Source organism: Coturnix japonica, chromosome 4, assembly GCF_001577835.2.
Source record: "Coturnix japonica isolate 7356 chromosome 4, Coturnix japonica 2.1, whole genome shotgun sequence".
Classification (NCBI taxonomy): Eukaryota; Metazoa; Chordata; class Aves; order Galliformes; family Phasianidae; genus Coturnix; species Coturnix japonica.
The window spans coordinates 27,599,105-27,620,284 of record NC_029519.1 but is presented as its reverse complement, the minus strand read 5'-3'; the positions used below and the strand labels follow the sequence as shown (position 1 = coordinate 27,620,284).

The 21,180-nt window shown below is 39.3% G+C and overlaps 1 protein-coding gene across 4 annotated transcripts in view; it reads left to right on the top strand.

Moving 5' to 3' along the window:
- Positions 1-17,792, top strand: part of SLC10A7 (solute carrier family 10 member 7) — a 134,958-nt gene extending 117,166 nt beyond the window's left edge. For all 4 annotated transcript variants that reach the window (XM_015861162.2, XM_015861163.2, XM_015861160.2 and 1 more), the window contains 2 exons: positions 10,815-10,960; positions 14,289-17,792. In XM_015861162.2, the coding sequence (XP_015716648.1) occupies positions 10,815-10,960; positions 14,289-14,333 (191 nt within the window). In that variant the 3' untranslated portion in view covers positions 14,334-17,792. The remainder of the gene's footprint in view (positions 1-10,814; positions 10,961-14,288) is intronic.
- Positions 17,793-21,180: the final 3,388 nt, after the last annotated feature.

The window sequence follows — 21,180 nt, the reverse complement described above, 5'->3', positions numbered from 1 at the left end:
CACGTGCAAGCATTTCTCTAATACAAAGCCCACCACTCACTTGAAGAATCTCTCCACGAGAAGTCAAACTGACAGTTCTGAGCAGCCTGTGGTTGCTCGGGTGGTCTTCATCAGAGCATCTCTTTTATGTTCCCTTGCTGCTTGTATGCATGGCTGGGCAAGTACGTGCTGCTTGTCTCCTTCATACCAGGGCATCCCAAAGCTGTGCTTTCAGGAAGAAAATGCCTAGCAGGCCAATGCTAATGTCAGAAATGGTTTAGTCCAATGAATTCTAGTGGCTTTTGAACACAGAGTAACTGATTCTCTGTTGCTTTTTTTTTTTTTTTTTTGCACCAGGCTTGCTATATAGCATGTTTAAATATTGCAGTTTACTCAATTTTTATCTCTCTGTGATTTCAGGAGGGGAAATACTGGAGAAAATTAGGGAATCTCCGTTCTATTTTGACTCGAAGAATTCTTTGATTAGACTTTGAATGTGGCTAGAAATTCTGCACTGGCTCCCAGGCTTCCTTTTCATCTGTATACTCTGCCAGTAGTAGGATTTTTATTAATATTTAGAAAGTTTGCCTCCAGCAGTACTAAAATGTGCATCAGAGGACAACAGTTGTTTACTGTGTTTGAACTGCAGAATCTCACCCAGGAGATCTCGTTCACTTGAAGTTTACATCTCTCAATCTCGACTTAGAGAAAAAGATCGATGAATAACAATTGTCATTTCAGAGTTTCACCTCTCCAATTATTTATTTGGTTGTGTGTCTTCCCAGATGTACACGTAATTGGATCAGACACTAAAAACCAGATTGCAGGTTTTTAATGACAGCGAGCTCATACCTCTTTATAATAATAATAAAAAAAATAAACGCACATATCCATCTGTAAAATGGTAATGACACCAGAGCCTCCTCAACCCTCCCTCCCCACCAGAAACAGTTAAAGTTAATTTATCTACTTTTAAAAAGTACATTATACTCAGCAGACAGCTGACAGGTTACCCTTGGGAAGATCCACGTTTGGACATGACTCAAGATTCCTCTTTTTGTTGTTTTTTTTTGTACCTCAAGCTGGCAGAGGCTACAAGTGTCACCCACACTAAAACTGCAGAGTATTGAAGATGATGTTGAGTCTCCCTGAGAGACTTGCATCTACATTTGCCACTCTCTGTGCACCTGGCAGCCAGGCTGAGCTGTTGGCTCTAGACACTTTGGAATGAGTGGGTGTGAAAATGTAAAAAATAAATACAAATTAAATAAAAATCAGAGCAACAGCAGCAAACTTAGAAATTTCTCAGTCCTTGTATGGTACAGTCTTGGGAATCTAGAAGAGGGATCATCCTCTGAAAACTGCTGTGACTGCTGCAGGCACACAACCCTGACTCCTGCAGTTTTAGGATGGGCAATAGTTATTCCCCCAGTATTTCTAGGTACTGTGCTGTTTTCTTCAAAAGTCTTCTGCAATGACTGGAACATCAAAGCTTTTCTGGTCTGCATCTCTTTTTGGCTACAGAAATCAAGTAAAGAGAAAATTGAAGGAAAAATCATGCTAGCATTCCTAAGAAATATTTTTATTGAATGAAGTGCTTTCTTTTACAGTCTATAAAGAGTTTGTGGCATCATGTTTTTTCTTTGCATCAAGGCTGCTGGTGAAAAAGACTTCAAAAAAATCTAGTTAGAAAATAGTTTGGAAAGTAATCCTTTCCTTCTAATGCTTACAGAAGTAATAGCAGGTGCTATTTAACACCACTCACTCGAATGGGTAAACTGAGAGCAATTAATCAGGAATATTTTACAGGTCTTTATGGAATTGTAGCAGTAGCTATAGTAGGTTTTTTTTAAATGGAAACAAAATCTACAATCGAAGCTTCAGTGCTCGGAGAGATGTTGGCCTCAGCTGTCAAACTCTTTCCAGAAATTGTTCCATTAGTGGGTCTAACATGTTAAGCTTCAAAAGCTATTGATTACAAGAATTGTAGAGAAAAGAAGGAACTGCTTAAACTCTGTTTGAACTTCAAATCTAAGATATTTCTGGTGAATTACAAGGAAGATTTTACCGCATGTCTTCTATGTGTGTGTGTGTATACGAAGAGTGAATTGAAATTGAAGTAACAAAAAGCACTGAATAGCTAGGATCAGCTCACAACACTGAAGTGCCTGCGCTGTGATCCCAAATTAAGGATAAGACACATCTAAAGTATGACTTGTGATGGTTCAATTCCTTCTCATGTTCCCTGCTAATGATTACTACCATGTTGTCAGGTGGGTGGAGATGTTCTGGAGCCTGAGGATCTAGTCTTCTGTTGTTGGTGTTAAATGTTTCATTGTTAGCAGCTGGTAAGATTGCCTATGTTGTTCATTAAACATCACTTCCCATCTGAACACATGTTGAAACTCCAGAAATAAACAGACTGTTCTTTCTTCTATCCTCTACCTTTATTTACTTAAAAGTTTGATAGAATCAAGATGCGCTGTTCCTTAGTAACTGTACTTACATTTAACTTAAATTGCTGATTAGTATAGTGAGCTATTTAACTGAAGAATAATAATTATTAAGAGCATTCAAAGCATGTCAGATTTTCTTCTTTTATCTTTAAATCTTTGCTAGTTATGAGAAAAGAAATACCTTATTCCATATTTTTCTTCTTTACCAGAGTGTTAGACTGGCTCAGTCTCTTACAATATAGCATGGTTGTCAGTGAAATTCTTGCATTCTAGCATAATTGTATGGGTTACATTGTGTGATCACAGCACTCTGATTCAGAGCCTTCCCAAAATAATTCAGTTTCTTTCTCCAGAAGAGGTAAATCATGTAGTGTAATGTGAAGGCCTGCTGAATATTCTGATAATACAGTTCTTTCATAAGGAGGAGGGTAAAGGTGAAAGCATTTGAAGATTAGGGTCTCTGCTCACCTACAACTGGACTGGACCCATTCATACTACAATTTTCCTTTGCAACCATTCCACACTCCTTTAATCTCCCGCCACTACCTTGTAAAAACTCCTAGATGGATGTTTGTTTTTACATTTTCACGAGTCTGGCTATTGTTTTGGTTTTTTTGCTTTTTTGTTTGTTTTTTTTTCTTCTCCTTATGCTTCTCACTGAGCTGGAATATGAAAATGTGCAGGTAAAAATAACTCTTTTTTTTTTTCTTTTTCTTTTTTCTTTTCCCTGGTAGTATTTTAAACACAATTCTCTGTAGAGCACGTGTAGAGGTGGGTAGAAAGGCAAGGGGAATGTAGTCTTGTGTTCTACTTTCATTGCAGGTTCTTCCTAGTCAGACACTGTCGTATCATCTGCTGGCAGTTGTGGTTGTGCTGAAGGATGGTCTCCTTAACCCTGCCAACAACATTAGTTTTCTTTGATAGTGTTAGGTTTGGTCATCAAAGTGTAATTGTGAACCAAAAGTGCTGCAAACCATTGTGCAGCCCTGTCTAACCATAGCGGATTAGAGTCTAATCTTGGAATGGTTATTTCTTTCTGGACAAGAGAGTAGTGAAGGTCATGTATTTCTCTCAATCTTGATCCCTCTGTAAAGTACAGAATAATTCTAAGGTCTACAACCTCTTGGTGAGGGCTGAGAGCGAAAAAGCAGTCCTAGGGTTGCAGGTGGAGTTGTGTTAGAAAATGATGACCAGACTGTACTCTGAGGAAGTCTTCACCTCTGGAAGAGTTCGGCTGCCAGTTTTAGGCTCAGCTTCCATTAATCTATTCTCCCTCCAAGTTAATTCCATTTTCTATTACATTGGTACTTTCTTCATAAAATGGCTGTACAAGCAAGCAAGTATTTGTATGGTAATTTGTATTCAGATGTCATTCAGCTATTTCCATGCCTGAAAGAAGCTTGTCTTGGGAAAAGAGCATTTAACTTGAGTTCAGTGCATATGTATTGTGGTAAAGATGTTGATTAAGTAAATATAATCCCTAATTGGTTATTTTGTCGCAAGTGTCTTCTCTTATTGTGATACCAGTGTGTGATTGCAGAATCTCAGCAAGGACAACAAACCTCTACTCCTGTGTAGTCTGAAGGCAGACACAGTGTATAAACCCCTGTTTCCTCAAAACTAACCATTGCAATGTGATTTGTCTGGGAGGAAAAAAAAAAGGGGGGGGGGAAATCCATAAGAAAGTTTGCCAACAAGAGATTAATGGTATATTGCCATTCTGGTATCTGTGCGCTGGTTATGTTCTGGTAGCTATGTGCATGAACAAGCTCTTTCTAATCCTGTTCCCAGATCTCACCACGCAGTCGCATGTGATGCTATTCTGAAACTGTGCTAAAATTTCAGGTGCTCATTTGTCACTGTCTTTGCGAGACTAAGCTCAGAAAATTCCTGTTTTGGCATTCTAGGAGAGCTTTAATGCTGTATGTGTTTCTCTTTGAAGGCTTTTTCTCAGTTTAAAAAAAGGAATATTACTTGGCCTAGAGATGATCCCTTCATATCAACCCCTGAAAAGGTTCTTCAGAAAGACATCAGAGCACAGACAGGGTCAGAGAAGCTGCCATTATACAACTGCTTCATTTTGTGTGTTGCAGTTGAACGTTATGGCAATTGAGAATCCTGAAATGAATAGATGAGTGGAAAAGAGAACTGTAAATCTAAAGATAAAGGATTTTCTTCTAAGTACTTCTGGTGTTTCTTTGTAACAGTTGTTTGATGCTCTGATTCCTAGTGCTTCCATAGCCTTTGCAGTGACCTCTGTTTTATACCAAACCTTTTTTGCTAAGGAGAAATGCTGGAGCATTTTGTGATTTGGAATGCGTTTCTGTAATGTAAGCAGTAAAGTTTTAGGATAAATTGTTTGTTGTGAGGACATTTAAGAGGAAAAAGTATGTAAGTAGAGCATCTAGCAATAATTCTGCTCTGGGTGTGAGAGATAATGGCCTGTGTTTCGGTGGTAATAAAAATGTTCTATTAAGTTCTCTGAACCCATTGCAGTGTGATAGAAAACAACAAATGATGAAACACTGCTTTGAGGGGAGCTTACACATTCAGTGAGCATAAAATAAACATATTAAAATAGAAAAAAAAAAGCTGATTTCCAGTACTTATTGTTTTATCACTTCCATCATGGGCATAGGATAAAAGAAAACTCTTACTTGCTTGTTAGAAGAAGAAAGCTCTTACTTGAAGTTCTTACTTGGCAGATGTCAGTTGAAAGCCCTGCTCTGGAATGTGCTGCAATGTCAAACTCTGTTGGGTAATTTTAGACAAATGTGTCATGTGTGACATGGAAATATGGCATGCTGTACATTAGTGATTTCCCAAGTGTTTGAATCAGGTAGTAATGTGCTGAGAAAGTGCTCTTTATCTTTCCACACAGTGTACTTGTATAGCAGTGGGGAAAGGCTTTTGGTAGAAATTACTTTAGTCAGAAAAAGAATCCATTTACAATATGTGCCTCCTAACATCTTTCAGACAATGCATTGTATTAAAGAGGCATTTTTTGATTAATGTTTTATAAACATTTTTCAGCATGACAGCTTAAAGTCCCTGTAAAATTGTAAATGCGTGCATAGTGCTCACTTCCATAAAGTCAAATGCCATCTCATAAAGTCTGGCTGGATCCCATCAGTGACAGTGACACAGAATCAGTACCTTGGAGCATTAAAATTAATTTGCTTCATTTATATTACTGCTCTGATAGCTAGATGAAAAGAGTCCTATATTTAAATTCTCTTAAAAATATTTTCAGATGTTTTAGGATTTTTATTATTATTACTTTACAGTTAACTGAACACAGACAGGTACAGCAAACCATTTTCATAGACCTTTTACAAAGGTGGTAACCAACTTTGAAAGTGGGAAAGGGGAGCATGGTGGGAGGTTATAGTGGGTACAGAGCTGGAGGAAGGCTAAATAGCTTTCAGCTGTTTAAGCTACTAGATAAATAGGGGCCTTAAGCCAGGGCTGATAAGCCACAGCCTTGGAGCAAGAGTGGAATACCCTAAAGCAATGGAGAGCAACCAGGGCTTCCCATACCGGAAGATGAGAGTGGTCTTCTCACTCTTTGCTGCTGTAGAAGGTCATAGATGAAAGATCAACAGATTCTCTTTGTTAGCAGTCCTTCAGGTTCATGTGATGTTCTTGCATGAAATGGGCTGAGTGAGAATGCAGAAAGGAGGAAAAGTGAATGATCACAGGCAAGCTTCCTTCTCTTTGTTGCTGCGGCCCTGTTGGCAGTTTACTAGTATTAGTGGGCGTACCCCTGTTTTATGCTGCTGCAAGTGAGAGCAATATTGAAGGTACTGGGAAGCAAACAAAAATTGCCTAGAAGCATGGAAATGGAGGAGTAAGAAGAAGAGAGGGAAAAAAAATGAACAGAAAGAAGGAAAAATGTATCCTTTGAGTGCTGGAACCCAAGAACTAGGAGGAAAATGGGTGAATAGTGAGTGACAAGAGAACAAAGCTGAACAAAGGAGAAGAGGCAAATTCAGAATAAAATGCTAAGAATATTTGTCATCTTGCTTGTAGGGGATATCTATGGAATTATCTCAGTGTATTCTCATTTCTGCTGTTCCTCTTTGTGCTCCTGGTCAGGTGAAGTACTGTTTTCTCACGCAGCTGAGTACCACATTTCCACTCTTTCCTCAAGTCATATGTAGTGAGTGAGGCTCTTTGTCAGAGGAGCTGAACATAGCTGCTTGAAGCCTGGAACATCATAAACTGCAGCAACGTGAGTTGATGTTTGTGACATGACCCTTCAGACCACCACAGCAATTTTAAAACTTCTCAGTTTGTACACAATCTTTTTGTTAATTTTTTTAAGACTCTTTTGATTTGGAAGAGAGCATTGAAAGCCATCTAGTGCTGCTCCCTTGCAATGAACAGGGACATATGCAACTAGGCCAGGCTGCTTAGAGCCCCATCCAGCCTCACCTTTAATGTCTCCAAGGACAGGGCTCCCACCACCTCTTTGGGGAACCTGTTTCAGTGCTTCATTACCCTTACTGTAAAGAAAAAATCCAGTCTAAATCTACCCCTCTTTTGCTTCCAAACCATTTCCCTTGTCCTGTCACAACAGACCCTGCTAAAGTTTGTACCTTTCCTTCTTGTAGCCATCCATCCATCCATCCCTTGGATCATTTTTGTGGCCCTCCTTTGGACACGCTGTAACAGATCCATGTCTCTTCTGTGCTGAGGACTCCACGTCTGGATGCATTACTCCAGGTGCGGCCTCACCAGCACAACATAGAGGGACAGGATCTCCTCCCCTCGATCTGCTGGCCATGCTGCTTTTGATGCAGCCCTAGATACATTTGACTTTCTGGGCTGTAGGGCATATTGCTGGCTCATGTCCAGCTTGCCAACCAGTACCAGCTTGCCACCAGTACCCCCAAATCCTTTTCATCAGGACTGTGCTCTATCCTTACATCCCGCAGTTCATTCTGATAGCAGGGGTTGCAGTGACCCAGGTGGAAGACCTTGCACTGGGATCCAAGCAAGTTGGCACAACGACCTTGAAAAGCACTTAAGTGTGATTCTAATGGCTCTGTGAAAAGAGAACAACAAATCCTTTCAGATATCATTTTTTACACAAGTTAATGCAGCCTTAGCACTCAATTGTGTAAATAAATACCCCAGTAATGTGAGGGGGTCACAGGGTGCAACTGCAGTGTTCTTTGAGGAAACTGAAGAGAATTACAGCTATTCCAGTGGCTTGGTTGCTGTAAGTTATTTGATACTGTGCGAAATTTTACTGAAGTTATACTAAGTATAGCCATCATACTCTATTAACACTGTGAGCAATAGGCTATAAATGATGAGGAAAAGAGTGGACAACACAAAATAAAGATGATAAAGTTTTATTTTGCTTAGTACCTTTATTCCTTGCTATCTATCTGAAAGATTTAAGCTCATCTTACTTTATTAGTTTTGTTATAGCAGCATCTGTTCATGTCACTACTGTTTCAGTGTTTCTGTTATAGCTTCTCTTAGCGCTAGTTCATAACCTCATTTTGAAAATACATTCTGTGCAAAGATTTAGCGTAATGCATCAGCCCAGTTATTGCAGTGTCACTTTTCTTCCTTTGGCTGATATTTGCTTTTCATTTTGTTGTTGCTTATGTTCTGGGGAGCAAATGGCATATTTTAGAAAAACAAACACCCACCCCCAATTTCTTCTGCTCTTAACAGAGGGAATAATCGGTAGTAAAATATATTTTTCCTTAGTAGGAACTTGTATCAGTTTTATGCATTTGGAAAACATTAGCTGTCGTACTGATGCTTGCAGTTACTATGCAGTGGGATAGAAAGTTTAGAGAACGTTTTTAAAAACAAATAAAAATCCCATGCTGCTTTGTTAGCTTTGTGCTACTGCTCCTGACATAAGCGTTTGTGACTGTAGCCTATGGATCTCTGTCATGAAACGTTTTCTGAGAGAGCTGCATACTGGCAATGTCGGAATTGCAAAAGCTGAGAAGTTTGTAAAAAGGCAGCAGGGCTGTTTCTTCCCTTTAAACAAGTGTGTATGTGCAAAATTGACTGCTTTCTCTTTTTACCTGTTAGCTTTTCCTAGTAAATAGCAGGAACTTTAATTGCACATTAGTGGCTTGTGTGAACCTATTGTTTTGACATGTATTTAAATGAGCTGTGAGTTAAGAATCTCTTTCCACCCTGCAAACTAATTACATTGTCACACTAACTACAGTATCTTGTATCTATATTTGACTGCTTAAATTTTCCTTTCCTATTTTACTGAAATAGCTTTCCTCTAGAGAATTTACCTTTTGGTCTAGAATTTCTCTTATTTTCCATTCAGAAAACGCACAGTAATTTAAAGAATGCCTCAGTCACTTTGGATCCATTCTGTTCATGTCTCCACTGTTAGTTTTCTGTGCAATCCCAGGTTAGTCATCTTCATGCTCTCTGATTCTCTGTAGGAGTCCTGTTCAGCTTACTAAAATGTTCTGGGATCTGTGGATGAAACTGCACTACCAAAACACCAGGTGCTGTCACATGAACATAAATATAGCAGTATTACTTTATTTTTTCTGTGGTTAGAGAACAGAAAAAGACCCACAAGGGTGTAGTTGAGACTTGGAAACAGGTAATAAAATCATTATCTGTTTACAAAAACGCTGTGATGGGCATTTGAAGCAAATTACACTCCATAATACAATGCAAATGCCCACTTACTTTCTGTCCAAATACTGTCTAATCCCAAGAGCTAGAGATTAGTGTTAATACTAAACAGTTCTGCTATGTTGGTGATACTGTTTTAAGGGTAACAATTTATTAATATTGAATTAAGCATGCAAGCCTTTATTTGATTTAGTATTTCTCTGGAAATAGCCCCTTAGGAAAAATCTACTAGTACGGGGATGAAATTGTTAATAGTTTAATGTGATGAAACTAGTTAAAATAATTGCAAGAAATTGTGCTGTGGAAATAGCGTGCAAGTTTCAGCAAGCCTAGATATGTGTGAGCAGTAATGGGCCACCAGTGGCCCACTATCGGCTATGCTTCTTCATATAGGAAGGAGGCTGCTTTTATTAAGGGAAGTCTGGAAGTGTCTTGAGAACGGGAATATATCCAAGATAGACAGAGATTTATGTAAATATGGCAACTGTGGTTGATCAATGTACTAATGGGGGAATGTAGGGGCATGTGCCACAATGCTCAGCTTATTGTCACTGCTGAGAAAGAAGACTTAGGTGTGCTCTGTGAAAACTCTTGCCTAGTCTTGTTTCCTGCAAAGTTGATGCTGGTGGAAGATTCCTAGAATGACATTTTTAACCAGGGAGAAAGTAAGGTATATTCTCTGGAGGTTCCCAAGGAAGAGCAGTAAATCTTGTCTGAATCTATCCAAATGTCTAGTCAAATGAGATGAGATGGTAGCAAGTATTGCCTGCACCCATGCTTTCTGGAGCATGGTAACAAAAACGCAAGATTTCAACAGATCATTTTCAATAATAACATGTTCAAAGTCAGCATAATCAGTTTCATTATCGCAAAACCAAATCAAATTTAATCTTACATATTACTTCATCAAGTGGGAAGGTTACATACGGAGATGTCTATTGGAATTAGCACTGTTGAGTACAAATTTAAGCTCTCTGGGAAAATGGCCTATGTCTAGCTCTTAAAACTCACCTCTTCCAGCACCTAGCAGCTTCTGTACTCTTCCTGCTACCTTATTCATCACAGGTATGACTACTTCTTATTGCTCATTCAGTTCACTAAATCTTTCTTTCTCACACTATTTTCTGTAACATATGCTTAGAGCAGAGTTTTGTTCTCTAACACATGAGCACTTACCTGCACAGTTCTTGACTCTCCACTCTGCATGAATCATTATAAGCAGGAAAGTCTGTAATTTGAGTACTTATTGGCAAGGACCATGCCAGGAAACCCTCCTCTGGTAGTGAATGGAGTGAAGAAGCAGGAGCTGAGCGATCCTCTGGATGGAGGACAATCACAAAAATCTAAAACAGCATAGCAAGGGGAAGGAGTAAATAAACAGTACAGACTTATACTCAGCAACTGAACATTCCTACTGTGGCACAAATGTGTTTTACATCAGCAGGAGTTTGCAACTATCAGCATCACTAAAGAAAATATTTTGCAGCATTTCCCTACTTCCTTTGTGGCACAGAACTTACCCAGGCAGATGTGTTTTGTTGTTGTTCATTTTCTTCCAGGTTTGTTTGAGTGGGCCTTTTGTTTATTTGTTTGTTTTACTGTAAAACTTCATTTTGATTTTGGGATTCTTTTGTGTTGTTGTTTTTTTGTGGTTTTTTTTCAGTCCAACATGAAATGCTTTGTGTTTCTGTTTGACTCTCTTATTTAAGAGTCCATCTTCTGTTTTTCTGCTTGCAGGGATTCCAATGCTGAAGATAGTATTTGCAGGTTACGAACACTTATCCTTAATTTCTGTCCCCTTACTCATCTATCATCCTGCTCAGATTCTTCTTGGCAGTCTTTTGGTACCAACAATAAAATCTTGGATGGTTTCTAGGCAAAAGGTAAGAATTGCCTTTTCTTTTTTTTAAATTATAATGGAAAGTCTGCAATGGTGAAAAAAAATCTGAACACAAATCTTAAACTCTTCAGGTTCCTTCTTGTGGATCCTATGGTAGGGATTTTTCTGTTTCTTTACTTAGACAGTGATCGTCACATTAGTGACATGTTAAAAAGGTTGAACTTCATGCTCCTTGTGTTCATAAAAGTTTGAATGCAGAAGTTAGACCTCTACAGCTTGTACATTTCCCTACAGTAAGCATTCAAATTATGAATTCAAATTTTACCCAGCAGAAATGGTTTAGTCTTTGGATAGTAATCACTGCTTTGCATCCCCTCCTGTGGAGATGTGATGGGATCTTTCATGAAGAGGTAAAATATGTGAACTCTACTGGCATGAGAGCTTCAGGACAGGAATCAGCTAAAATGGGGGCCCTTTGGGAACTGTATTGAAACAAGATGGAAATGTTTTGTATTGGTTTTTTTTGTTTGTTTTGGTGGGGGGGAAGGTTGCGTTTTTGTTTTGGTTCATCATATAGTTTTTACTTAGACCACCCTTTACAGTAACCAGAAGTCTACAGAAGTTTGGTGCATTATATTTCATGTCAAAAATGTGAAGTAGCCTACAGGATTATAGACTAAACTAGAGGTTTTTGCACTGGTTTCACTGATTCAAGTTGCATTTATATCAGTGCTGATTGAAGCTACTCACATATGAGAGCCATTCTGTGACATACATGAAATAATTGCAGTGGTTTCAGTCATGTTCTCAGAACAGTAATAATCACCTCACAGCTGGCTATTCTTTGCCACTGATTATAATACTGTCTTTAATGTTTTGAGATGACAAGGATCAAGAAGCTGTGACAACTAAAGTAGCTTTAGACAGTCATGCTAAGTGAAGGTTGAGCCATACTGTAGAAGGCCCGGCTTCACCAGTACTCCTCATTTTTCACTTGTCGGTGAAGAATTATTTTTTTTATCTTCCTTGTTTCCAGTTTTCTGCAAAATTCAACAGACCAGCATTTTACTACTTCATCAAAATTACTGTGCTAATTTGAGTGCTGGTTCCAAACGCAGTCACTTTGCATTGCTCCATTTATGATTATCCGAATTATAAATAGCAGGAAAGCTTCCAGTTTTCCAGCAGTGAGTCCAGAAATCAGGTCTCATTAAGCTGTATTTATCTTAGCATCCAAAACTGGAAATTTGCAAATCATATATAAATTCAGAAATTCCAGCAGTCTGAAACAATGATATTTGGTTTTAACTATCAGAAATAATTGTGGGTCAGATTGCCTAAAGAAAATAATGTGCTTCACCTGAAGAACAGTAGTCTGAAGTCAGTACCAGTGACAGAAACAATCCCTGCAATGCAGGTTTCTCTTCATCGTCTGACTGCTCCCTGCTGCCAAGACCAGCAGTTGGCTGGAGTTCATCCAGACCTCCCTGATGCTCAGGGGTGATGAGGGCCTTTAGGGGCTGCTGTCAGTTGCTGCAAGTTAACTCAGCCTTTAAACAGGGCATCAGAAAAGTCAACCAGTACTGCCGAGATTTACAGTTCACCAACACTAGTTTCTTATTCATTAAGCTTCAAATAAACCTTCTGTGCTAATCAGACTGTAATGCTACCATAGAAGCACTTTGGGGAATTGTTGTTCTGTTGCAGCAGTTTCTTCAGTTGGCCTTCTCTATTATTCACAAATGTTATTTTAATTACTCTCATAAGAAAAATCAATGAGGTCGGGTCTGGTACGGTTGCAATAAGCATAATAGAAGTGAATGTTGTGACTGGATAATGGTCTTCTGCTTTGAAAATAAACATGTCATCATCACCCTTGATGTTTATTTTCTATAAACACCTTGGCTTCGTTTTGGCATCTCTTGCAGGGGGAGGTGGTTATCCAGTCACAGTACTCAACTGCAGTGACATTCTTACTTAATTATGATAGTACACGTGATCTGGTTGTATGAAATTGAATTTAAATATTTAGAGGTTCATCTACGCTAAGGTATTTCTAGTTTGCAAATATGGCAGCAGAATCTGCCAAACTACAAAGTTAAAGAATTGTTTTCCCAAACAAAATGTGAACTGATCCCTCTCCCGAGTCTCTTGATGAATAATATCTAAAAGACTAATCTCAAATGGTGAGATTTAACAATAGTTAAATGCTGGTGTTTCTGAAAGCTGGTGTTTCTGAGGGGAATAACGCATATTTATTTTTAAAGGATTGGGTTTATTTTTTTTTAAAAGAGTTTACATTTGTGCTAGAATGTTTTTCAAGCAGTGCATACAAGCTTTAAATGTACAATATTAAAGGTTAATATCTACAATAAGAAGACCCATCACATTTAGCTCTCAGAATGAATTTCACTTGTTTAGCCAGCTCTCCAGAAATGATAAGTCTCTTATGCACCACGCAAATTGCAGTCTGTCAGGACGCTTTCCCCTGGAAGACTCAGAAAACACCAGTTCCAAATTTCATGAACTTCCTTCTTGCTCAGGCCACAAGAAAGCACTGAGCTTGTTTTTTTGTTGCACAGCACACCAAAAGAAGGCATATCCTTCACAGTGCCTACATGTATACAGGAGTAGCTGAAAACCTCTTAAGTTAGTGAGAGTGCATCCTGCCAAAGTGGAAGGATGACCATTATTTGAGTTGAAACTCATACTGCATATTTTAGCTACCGTAACTGACCAACCCTTCTACTTAAAGGTTTCTCCATGGAGTTTCTCTCCTTGTAAAAACGTTTGGTAACAGCAGACTAAACTGCAGCCATTGTAAACAAAAATGTCAGCATCACTTGGGATAAGGTTGTCTCTGGATGGATGGGCATGGCTTGTTGTTACCTTTCCACAGACGTGAAGGTCACACCCAAAGTGCATGGCATCCATCACTGCAGCAGTGACTGCACTGTGTGAAAGAAGGTCTGAGAATACAAAGGTGTTTGTGGAAGTTTTCTTCACTGTCTTTCCCTGGGTAATTCAGAGCTTTTTAATCTGTGCCACAGGTGGTTTCTTCAGCAGGACCCCAATAGTTGTCTAAAAGTTGTTCTAAAAGATATCTGAAATCCATTCCAGCTTCCTTTGTTGGCAGTCTGGCAGTATTCCTTATTGTTCCCTTCTTAAGGCTGTCTGTTGTGATGGACTACCAGAGATGCAAAGGTATCACAAAAGCCAGAGTGGCCCGTCAGCAACATGCTGATACCTCACTCAGCATCCCAGGAGTACCCAGAGCATTTTGTCACCCCTTAAGAAAAGGTTCGTCTTGTGCTGTCAGTCTTCTTTTAAGAATATAAGGAAGTGACTGCTTTTATTTTTTATGTTCACAGGCACTGAAGTTAACGAGGCAACCCAAAGTACCCGTGAAGGTATAATGCTGGAGATGGCCGGTGTCACAGTGAATGTATATATGTACTATACTGTACACACAGACGACTGAGACAACTGGGTATTTGTGAATGTTGCTTCATATTTTATTTTTATATATACATATATATATATATATATAAAAGATACCCGTCAAGTGCCTTACAGTTGCATTTTTGGCAAAGTGTTGTTTCCAGAAGCCGCTTTGTTGGCTGCTGCAAAAGGTTTGTACAGTATTTTGAAGTTGTTTAGTTTTTATTTTTCTAACAGAGTGAAATGAAGAGGTCATGAATAACAGCTGTGTTTCTTCCATTGCCCCTGCTTTGAAGTCAGGGTGCAGCAGCTGTAAGTAGCCAAAATGACCAGTAGCCTGTCCCACTGCTGGCTTACCCTGGAGAAGAGCTTGCTGAAGGGTTTTTTTCAAGACTGACTTGAATTTCTGTGTGATTCTGTTACACTCCCTAGTCATATGACTGTGACATGCCTTTTTCTTCTGAGTTTGTGTATACTCAGCATGGGGCCATCCAATGGATAGAAGCTGAGAAGCATGAATTATTTGCATTTGTTGACACAGTTGTCTAGACATTCCTTCAAAGTTAATGGTTTCTCAAGAAAATTCTTTCAATTCCATTGTATGATATTGTGCCATTGTATATCTTAAATGCCTCATAAGCTTCTTCAAAGAACTGATCTGGTGCTTGGGTTATGAGTGAAGTATTTGTGTTTGCAGCTAGCAGATTTTTTATAATTTACCCCTAAAGAACACAAATTTTTGTTTTTCTTTCTTTTTTTTCTTTCTTTCCCGTCCTTCCCTTGGCGCAATGCACAGAGATCTGCAGTGACAGAATTTAGGATGCTAATATTGAAGCAGAGTCTCTATTGTAGTAAGCCGAGCTTTGTTTTCTACACTGCTGCGTTGGTAATGAACAATAGCTTGTGAGGACAAGAGTTGACAATTATTATTATTATTATTTTCTAATTAGAAGGATCCTTACAGTAACAGGAACACTATCGTAGCTAATTTGACAATCCTACACTGGGCTCTGAGGGGTACCCATGTACAAACACTGTACTGGCAATTGCACGTTACAACATTAAAAGGAATGGAAGAAATAGGTCAAACAGGTATCGATGTGAGTGCAGAAGTGTCACGTGTGCCATGGTTAACATTGCAGTTAATGGTGCAACTGAGCAGATCTTTAGCAGATGTAGCTCTGATAAGGCTGTAGGCATTTACACAAGCTAAAGGTCTTTTTTTGTTAGGATAGGTACATTAAATACGTATCTTTTTTCCTTAGTGAAAAAAAGAAGTGTTTGATATACCTACTCTGTTTTTCTGGCCTGTCATTCATGTGAACAACAGGAAAGCAATCCTGGGTGCTTTACCTGATGGTCAGTTAGTGCAAGACTGTTCCATTACCATTTGCCTGAGAAAATGTTGAGAGCCAACAGTGTCACCTTTATTCAAACTTGTTGTCAACAATAAAGAAACCACATAACAAAGGAATGTGATGTGGTCACAAGCTGAATTATTTTCATTTCCTGGAGAGGAATCAAGCTCTGCTCACTGTCCGCTCCCAGCATCCTCCAGTGCTGTGCTCTCTTTCTGTAGCCAGATACAAAGGGCAGCAGGCAGCAAGCACACAGTTTAGATCACTGTATCTCTTAATGGTATAGTCAGTTACACCAGCGGGCCAACCTGGGTGGTGACTGCAGAGAGTAACATTCACGTTCTCTGGCTGTTTCTTAAACACGCTAATCAGAAACTGGCTCCTTGTGCATTGAAATTCCTTTGTCTGTGCTTGCAGCATAGACCAGACTCAGGATGGCATCTTTTTATTCTATTTCTCTAAACCCAAACTTCCAGAATACTTAAGGACTTAATCTCCCATTGAAATCAGTGTCTCTTTCGGTTACTTTTAAATGGCAAAACAACATTCCCAGAAAGTGATAGTCTTCTTGTTGTTGTATCGTTGTTGTTTTAATCTGCAGGAAAAGTTCAAGCATACAGTAACCGAGCGTAGCTGTGTTGATGCTAAATAGTCAGAACACTGCAGCTTCCCTTACTGAGCTACCTCTGTGTACTGAATCTCCTACCTTCAGTACAACCAACAACTTGCTTAGATTCCACTGAAAACTTTTTTTTTTCTTTCAGTATTTTCTGCATTTAAGAATATTTCAGATTGTTTTAAGGTGGAGTTCTGGTAAAGCCTTTACCAAATCACCGTTGATTGCTTGGGGCAGCATAATGTTGTGTATCAGCATTGGAGGTGTTCATCTAAAGGGAATATAAAACAAAACTGCAATGCGTGTTTTGAAACCATACTTCATGAAACTTAATTATGCGTATCAATTCTGTTTTGTTTAAAGACTGTTGTGTTTGTTTTATGACTTCTTGTTACGCTTAGTGCCCTTAATAAACAGGATGGTTTTGAATTTCATTTGGCTAACAGGAAAACAAGATAAAATCACTTATCCTTTGGCTCTACTTTTTACCCATTACCTACGCTTTGTTCTTTTGCAAGCTTTTTAAATTGTTTGCTTGTCCTGTTAATAAATAAAGAAATGAATCTGTGAACTGTTTAAAAATATTTAATCAACTAAACTTGGAGAAATAAGAAATACTGCAAATTATAATCAATGGGAAGTTAATTCATTGAATACAGCAGTGTTTCAATGGAGGGTTAAAATAGCTTGGTTTTTTACCAACTGAGCATTGGTGATGGATGTAATCAGGCAAAACTGATGGAAAAGTGAGAACTTTGTATATAATACATAAGGATTTTCTTAATTGTTGATGCTTCTTAGCTTCCGTATACCTATAATCCCATTTAATTATATCAGAGGGGAAAAAAACCCACCAAGACAATAAAGTGGCACTTCAGAGTTTACAGGGAATCTTTGTAAGTTGTGTTGAGTCTCTCAAAAATTGTATCTCCCCTTTTTTGCAGTACTTGAGAAGCTTATGATGGCATCAGTAAGGTCCAAGAGAAATAATTTTGTATGTATTTTAAAATACAGATCTTTATTTTGTGGTTGCATTGTTTTCTTGTGTAACTTCTAGCTACTGTGAATAGGTTATACAACAGAAAGACCACAGTCTCAGCAGAGGCTGGGCAGTTGTGCTTGTTCACGGACCAAAGAGGAGTAACCCAACTATTTGGTTTTACTGTAGTCCTCTCAATTATTGTGGCAGTCAGGGAAAGAGGAGCTTTTAGTTTTGTGTATGGTTTTCTGTGAAAATACCTTGACAGCAGGAGGTTAGAAGTTAAGATGAAATATTGTCTGTCTGCAAGCACATTTATCTATGTGTAAGTGCATATGTGCATAAGATATGAGCAGTTACACGTGTAGAAATGCTAGGAAGAACTGAGACTCTGGTATACATTTTTTGCAGGTCTTTATATGGTGAAAGAGCTACTTTTTTATGTTATTCTGACATTAAAAATGAAATTTCAGTCACTGAATTGTGTTTTGTTTTGAGTCGTAGTCTTATACAGAACCTTTACAGCAGACAATTGCAGCATTATATTTGTAAGCTGTAGATTATTTTGCACTTAAATAGATGTTGATGCATTTGGGAATTGCAACACGGTAAGAGGCTAAGTCATGGTTTCTCCATTTTGTTAGAATCCAAATGCATTTATATTACTATTATTATTATGAAGTGCCAGAAATGCATACCATCCTTTGCAAACACGTTAAATAGATGGACGACTAAATTCTGCCCTGGGCTACACTTGCTGTATCTCCAGTGAAAAGGCTGTTAAGCTGTGGAGCACCCTCCCAAAGGAATCTGTTTGAAAAGCCCTGTCGTTGTTCTAACAGCACTCTGTGATAATGTAGCATCTGAAGAGAGGAAATGAAGGGTATTCTATGCCTCATATTGGATGGCCTGCCTTTTATGGCATGTATAAACCACATTTCTTTTACCCATTTCCACTGGTAGACCCAGTCTCTCCTACCACAATTACAGCATCTGTTTGGAGCAGTGTCTGAAAGAAATTGTCTCTTTGCAGTTTGCTTTCATGAACCACGTATCACTTGTGATTGTTAGACAGTGAGCTCTTGCAAGAAGGTATTTTGAATTAAGTTAATTGAAGGTTATGTGTACAGTTCCTCTACCATTCTCATTCAGTGGAGAACACCCAGCAGGATGGTAACTAATCGTGAGTAGTGGGGCTCTAGATTGGAGAGACTAGAAAATAAAATGCCAGGAAATATAGTTCTGAGATATTGGTACAAGCACGTTTGCTTCATGCTGGAATCTAGAGCTGTAGCAGAGGTTACAAAATCAGCCTCTGAATTGTTCTCTTGCCAGAAAAGCAAGAGAGTGAGATCTTCAGTGAGAAGTGAAATTAAATTTGCTAGTGATTAAAAGGACAAGAGAGATGTGTTGGAAGCAATTGGTGCCAATGAGGCCTCTCAGCTGCTCCCCTAAGCAAATTGCTGTCTCGGTGGAATATCAGCTTCTCAGTCCATCAAATTGCAGTAATCAAGCCTGGAGCTGATGGGAGCATGAGTCACCACTTAATTTTCTCATCAGTGGAGGACAAGTTTTCGAAATATCTTTAGATGCATTTCTGCAGAGATTCCTGCTGGCCAGTGACTTATAGAGTGACAAAGAAATGAGCAATAGCTGCTCTTGAATTACAGTGCTCTCTGCCACCTACCTTACTGAGCACAGTTTTGGAAGGGAGGGCAGGTAGACCAAAGTTGTGCAGAAAAGAACCCCACTGAATTGATCTAATCTCCGGTATTTGCTAAGTTAAGCATTTTTCTTAGATTTCAGAGCTATTCCTGAAGCTGAGGCTTAGATCACTTAAGAAAAAAAAAAAAAAAAAAAAAAAGAAAAGAAGCAAAGATCTGTGTAAGCTCTTACTGAAAAGGGATATAATGAAGAACTACGTAGCTCCTAGAATAACATGTTAATTCTTAGTGTACCTGGTAGGTCCAGACCAGCTCTGGCTCTGTGTTGCTCACCCAGACTGAAAGCAGGCATGAGACTAGGAACAGGCTGCAATCCCTGCTCAGCGAGGCAGCCGATCCTTCAACGCTGTAGCATGCAGACGAGGCCATCTGTCTCCTGATGATCCTGATGATCTCCTGATGATGAGTGGGTGTGTATTGCCCATTCCTTACCTGTGTTCAGAGCTGCCACTTGGCAAAAGCATTTTTCATCAAGTGAACAAGAAAAAAACCTTCTCCGGACAGCATCCTGCGTGGGTGAGTACCATCATGTATGACTGTAACAAAATCAAAGGTTTGCAGATGTTCCTCTCTGTAAGAGAAAAATTACTATTTATGGTCAGTTGGGCAATGGTTCCAAATTCTAAGAGAAATCAGGTCTCTTAACAGGAAAAAAGAATATGGGTTGCCTTGAAGGAAAGATGATTTTCATTGATGTGATTAAGGAAATTATGGAGGTCATGTGAGATCTGGCCTTTTGCCAGAGGAATTGTAGAAAATAACATTTGAGAGTCCCGTGACAATAATTGGGTATGAAATTCTATTGACAAAAGCTTTTTACAATTCTGGGCTCTATTTCTTAGCATCAGAGCGGCAGTGCTTCCCATCAGTGCCCTTTGTCTTTGCACAGCCCATGCTTGAGAAGTTAGAAGATTGTATCCCATTTCCCAGTGTCTTCTCAATGCAGTTCTGCCGGGTTTCACCAGGAATGTTTGATGAAATCTGCAATAAAACGTCTTTGTTTTTCCCCCTATCTTCAACCTGACACCTTCACTGGGACTCGAGCCTCCCTGTGTGCATTGCCAGCTCCCACGTGGGCCCGTAGCTCACTGTTGTGGCTGTCAGTTGAGGATCAAAGGGAAATAAATCTAGGAAATAAATCTGGAGTTGGGATAACACCTTTGAAAGAGCAGAGTCTAACTGTCCTTAGCCATCCAGTGCAAAGCAGCGCTGCTGCACAGCGAGCAGCATTTGAGTCTGGATGGGTAACCCTGAGCCAGTGCCTGCACCCACTGTTGGTGCCGATGGCAGCCTGTGAAACATGTGTAGCAATAATTGTGTGATGCCTTTTGCCAAGATCTTCAGCAAGTTCTTGCCTGCTGTGTTTCACAGTATTGCTTTAAGTTAGGTTCTTTCATATTCTTAATGTTTTTCTTTATAAAAATGGCATCATCTTTTTTCAGTGAAATATTTTATTATAGTTCTGTTTCAGAGCAACTGGAGAACAAACAGTGATTCCAACGAGTGTCTCATGAAGATGCACGCACAGCATTTGGCTCGTCCATTCACTCTGCCTTCCCTTCCCCAAACGCACGTACCGCCCTCGCAGGGAGCTGTCTGAAGTGCCCTTTAGTGCACTGGTGTTAACATCTCTGTTTAGGTCCAATTCCTTGGTAAATAAAATACATCCCAGAGGCATGAAAGTGTACTAAAAATAAGGCTGTGACACAGTTTCAGGCAGCTAATACGATAGCTCTGTTTGATGCAGCTCACGGAGTGTTAACGTGGGAAGCCCCGTCCTTCCAGCTCAGCCTGCTGTGAGCACCAAGCACAGCTCTCCTCACCAACTCAAATCCCACAGCCCATTAATGGAGCACAGGAGCAGGACCTCCCTAGTGTGCCTGTCTTTGCAACTCTGTTTACAGATTCCTCTCTTTCTGGTCCCTTCAAATGAAAAAAAGATGGCTGTGTTGTGAAGTGTGAGGTTCTGTGGGTCAGGAACAGAGTAAAAGTGCTGCGGCCTGTGGGGTCTGTGACTTCCCCTGGTAACAACACAGCTAACATGGTGCTTCTCTAAGTGTAACAGGTGTAAGGAGCTGTATAATGGTACATTCAGTCACATAAATGTGCGCCCAAATAATCTCATTTAAAGTGACTCTCAGGACA